At 41.4% G+C, this 4763-nt stretch overlaps 1 protein-coding gene across 1 annotated transcript; it reads left to right on the plus strand.

The window, feature by feature from the left end:
• The first annotated feature begins 1865 nt into the window (after nucleotides 1-1865).
• LOC122034616 (putative germin-like protein 2-1) lies at nucleotides 1866-3000 on the plus strand. The gene is made up of 2 exons (XM_042593930.1): nucleotides 1866-2194; nucleotides 2317-3000. The coding sequence occupies exons 1-2, from the start codon at nucleotides 2071-2073 to the stop codon at nucleotides 2850-2852; spliced, it is 660 nt and encodes a 219-aa protein (XP_042449864.1). The 5' UTR covers nucleotides 1866-2070; the 3' UTR covers nucleotides 2853-3000.
• The last annotated feature ends 1763 nt before the right edge of the window (nucleotides 3001-4763 follow it).

Consider the following 4763-nt stretch of genomic DNA (forward strand, 5'->3'; position numbering starts at 1 on the left):
TCGTTGGCAAAGGGAGATGACTGGACAGTTGACTTAGGGAATGGATGGCTACCGTTGATCAATGTTGATCAAATAGGTATGATGGATCTCTTGTGATGCGATCTAGAGCGTTGGATCGCAAAGAGTAATGATCTGACGGCTTGGGATGAGACTTGATCTGAAGCATCGAATCAATGGATCCAAATCCGATGGTCAATGACAATAGGCGGGATCTGAGGGTCACAACTCCTCAGATCTGATGGATGAGATTGAAGTGGGCTTGGTGAAGGGTTACAACCCTTCAGAATGGATGATCTAGATCGATCCAGCCCAAGGAACACATCCACTCACCCAAAGGACAATCAACCTCTTCTTTCAGTATAAATAGAACCCTCCAGATGATGGAATATTCACTCAATTCACTCAATCCTCTCTTCTCTTCCTCAAGCATTCATCTCATCTTGTGCATTCAAGAGTCCAAGAAGTCTACTAGAGGGTTCGCTGGTCTCGGAAGTCGGAGTGCTACGATTCCGAGACGTTCGTCGTCGTTGTATCTTGGGAACAAATTGCAACAATCCGTTAAGCACCGTAGCGGAGCAATATCGTTTACGGAGATAGTGTCGAACACTAGCCTCGACGATCAGTTTGCATACTCCAGAAGCTACCCGGGAATAACATCAACAACATTAGAATTCATCTAATTTACCTAGATGTGAAAAATATCATCCAGTGTCAAAAAAAATATTTGAGCTCATTTATAGAATCAGGAGACCAAGAGGAGTACATAGAAACTTGTTTCATCCGATTCCGACATCTCTAGGTCCATCAATCGGGTTTTTAGGAAATTACATACTTTCCAACTAATCATGAATTCATTGGAAATTCCCAACGAATCTACGAATTCGTTGCATATTTCCAATGAATTCATGGATTCGTTGCAAATTCTTACATGCAAAAACTCTCTGAACGAATTTATTATTTGTTGCAAAATTGCGACAAATTATGGATTCGTTGAAAAATTCCAACGATTAATGTTTTCGTTGCAATATTTACGACGAAAATATTATTTGTTGCAAAATTTGCGATGAATATATTATTCGTTGCAAAATTTACAACAAATTTTATTTCTTGTCGCTAACTTGTAACAAAATTAGTGACAAAATATGTTTCGTTGCTAATTTACAACAAATTATTTTCGTTGCTAATTTACAACAATTTATTATTTTGTCATAAATTTTATTAAAAAATTTGGGACGAAAAATAAATTCGTCTAAATATTCATCCCTAAAAAATTGTTTTTTTAATGGCAATATATGTGATAATATTATCTTAAGGATAGTGCTAAATGGTCAGAATCTGACCAGCTAAAATGCATGCATATACAAAGACATTTTAGTAATATCAGATGTGTATGTTAATTACATGCATGCATATGCATGTATTATAATTGGGTGATACAGATTTCTAGTTGGCCAAATTTTGACCAACAAAATTTACTGTTATATTTATGAAACCTACATTAGGACCGTTAAAATAGTCAATTTACTTTAAGACAGTCATGAGAATCGGAAGGGACTTTATGCAGGGACGAGGATGTGTGCACGGTTCATGTTGGGATTCACTTGTACGCAGGTCCTGCTGCACGAGGCAGCAACGGTGACGACTTCAAGAGGCGACCGCGCCAACGGGTGTGTGAGGCACGCACCCGTGAGTGGCCACGCGGCAAGGGAGACGGCCACGAACGGCTGTCATTTAATCTTTATTGCCAATCATTGCGGTTTGATTTACCAATTCAAACACGTAAAGTAGGCCCCACACCCAACAACTCTTTTAAGAAAATAAAAGAGACTGATTCCTGCTCGCGAATCTAATCTTGTAAACTTCTGTTTGTCAATCAGAAATCTTCCAGTTTAATAGCAAATTCAAACTCTCCCAATCTACAGCTCCCACAAGGCATTGCCATGTCAACGCATTCATGGCCTCTCTCTCTATAAAAATCCACTTATGCTTCTGCGGTTCTGCCATAACGAAATCAAAATCCTCCTTAATCAAGCTCTCCCATCTTAATTACCTTCTCTCTTCAACGATTCCATGGCTTCTAAGCTATCCCTCCTGCTTGTTGTTGCTCTCGTTGCAGCTTTGTCTTTCTCTCAAGCTTTAGCCCGTGATCCAGGCGCCCTTCAAGACTTCTGTGTTGCAGACAGCATGTCCAAAGGTATACTAATTACCTAGCTTACATATATGTATATTTGTTACCTTAAATCTTTCCCAACATATATATGCATGGAGATGATCGATGATTAATTTATATACACGCTTCAATGTATTTATATGCAGTTATTGTGAATGGATTCACTTGCAAGAATCCAGAACTCGTTAAAGCTGATGACTTCTTCTTGTCGGGTCTCAATGTGCCTCGTAGCACCATGAACAAAGTTGCTTCCAATGTGACGCTCATAAATGCAAATATAATTCCCGGCCTCAACACTCTTGGCATCTCCATGGCTCGAGTGGACTATGCCCCCCGCGGTCTCAATCCTCCGCACATCCACCCTCGTGCCACAGAGCTCCAAACAGTGTTGGAAGGCTCACTCTACGTTGGATTCATAACGTCCAATCCCGAGAACAAGTTGGTGACCAAAGTGCTTAACAAGGGTGATGTGTTCGTATTCCCTCAAGGCCTAATTCACTTCCAGTTCAATCTTGGTAGGACGAGGGCTCTTGCGATGTCATTTCTAAGTAGCCAAAATCCAGGAGTAATCACCATCGCCAATACTGTCTTTGGGTCAAAGCCAAACATCTCGGATGATATTCTTTCAAAGGCTTTCCAGGTGGATAAGAAGACTATCGATTGGATCCAATCTCAGTTCTAGAAAACCAACGAAAGTTAATAATATCATATCAATATTGTTGCTTATTCATTGCATTTGTATCTGCAATAATTCATTCTTTGATGTATATATTCATGTTTGTCAATCTCTACAAAAGATAATTTATAATAAGTTTGATATGTATTTCTGAAGAAGAACAATATGGGATTTGTTATGGCTGTCAAAAACCATAATTTGTGAGCAATTGTTCAATGAGCTAGGGCCAACATTGGTTATTTTTAATATATAGTTAAAAGATGAACCCTTAGCTTGAACATGATTCGAAAACATGAATTACAGATAAACTATCTAACGTGACACAAGAAGACATGCATATTGATATGACGCGTAAAGGAGGGACCCTAGGGGGTCAGGTAGTCAAAAGTCAATGGGACGTGATAGCCAAAAGTCAAGGGGACGTGACAGTCAATATTCAAGAGGGCGTGATAGTCAACAATCTATGAAAGACGGGAGTTAGACCACCACGTGTCATCAACCGTATAATTCCTGGTCGGTCACAGTCAGGGCAGATCTCCAGATCTAAGACATAAGACGAATCTTGGACTAGTTCCTGGCTTGCCCCAAACTGATCGGATTTCCCTGGCTCGGGTTTTATAGATGATCCTAGTGCTTTTACTAAGACAACTCCTGACCGGCTCTTCAGCGGTCAGATCGTGAAAGATGGGCTCCTCACCATAGACTCATATAAAACCTGATCGGTTCACCACAACTCATCATCTTCATCAAGGCTCAGTCCTGTTGGCACATCTGAGCGGTCATACCGAGCTGTCTGTAGCTGAACCTGGGCAGGACGGAAAGCACTAAGTGACAACAATATCAGAAAATCATAACCTCCTATCAGAGAATAATTGTCATATGACAGAGAATATTCCAGTGGTCTGTCATTCCTTGAGAGTGAAACCTTCCTTCTACCAATAGGAGGTTGTCGTACATCCTCTCTCACCCGACATGCCTTGACACCCGACATTCTCTCACAGCGATCGGCTCAAAAGATATACAGTCATATAAAAAAGGAGGTCCCCTTCCTTAGCCAGGTATGAACACATCCGCACTCGTCTTCAACAGTTCTTTTTTCCATTGTACACTACTTTTCTGGGAAAAAAAAGACTTGACTTGAGCATTGGAGGGCCTGCGCTAAAGATTTTTTCCCTAGTTTATGGTCTCTAACACTTCGGGTGCTTGTCTAAGTGTGTGCAGAGTCTAAGTACTACCAGTTCTCCTACTACAGACTTTGGGGTTCCACGTAGGGGTTCACTTTTCGAACACGCATACCCTGCATCAATACCAACGCCATCTCCGTCGGCCTCTATCTGATTCATATTCTAGACAAGATTAAATTTGGCGTCGTCTGTGGGAATCTTCTCCACCTATTCTGGAATGTGACGATGGAGGATACCGGCAAGGTCAACATAACCATGATAACCGGAGAGTATGAATTGTTCAAGGGAGTCAAGAGGCGAGCAACTTCCGAGAGGCATACCGCTGCTTCACAACCACATAGGATACCTACAATTTTAAAGGACGAGACCCACACTTTAAATAGGGGGTCTAAGAGGAAACAACTCGGAATTTCCCTCGAGCTTTCTATCGTGATCCTAGCTCAGATTACTACAACAAGAAACATCAGGCCTCCATGGCTAAAAGCTCCTCACCCAGAGAATCAAAAAAGGGGAAGGCCATAGTCATTCGGTAGGAGCCGAAGGATGTGCCCAAGGAATTGCAAGTACCTTTCTCTCTAAGGGTGCTCAAGGAAAAGCTGCCAATGGAGATATCTTTTTCTCTTATAAGCTCATGATCTTTCCCATGTATTTTTAATGTGGGACTATGTTTGCAACCGTGCAACCCCAACAATACCCCCCCTCAAACAAAGGACCACAGGCTTCCCACGTCGGA

This window comes from Zingiber officinale, chromosome 11B, assembly GCF_018446385.1.
Source record: "Zingiber officinale cultivar Zhangliang chromosome 11B, Zo_v1.1, whole genome shotgun sequence".
Lineage (NCBI taxonomy): Eukaryota > Viridiplantae > Streptophyta > Magnoliopsida > Zingiberales > Zingiberaceae > Zingiber > Zingiber officinale.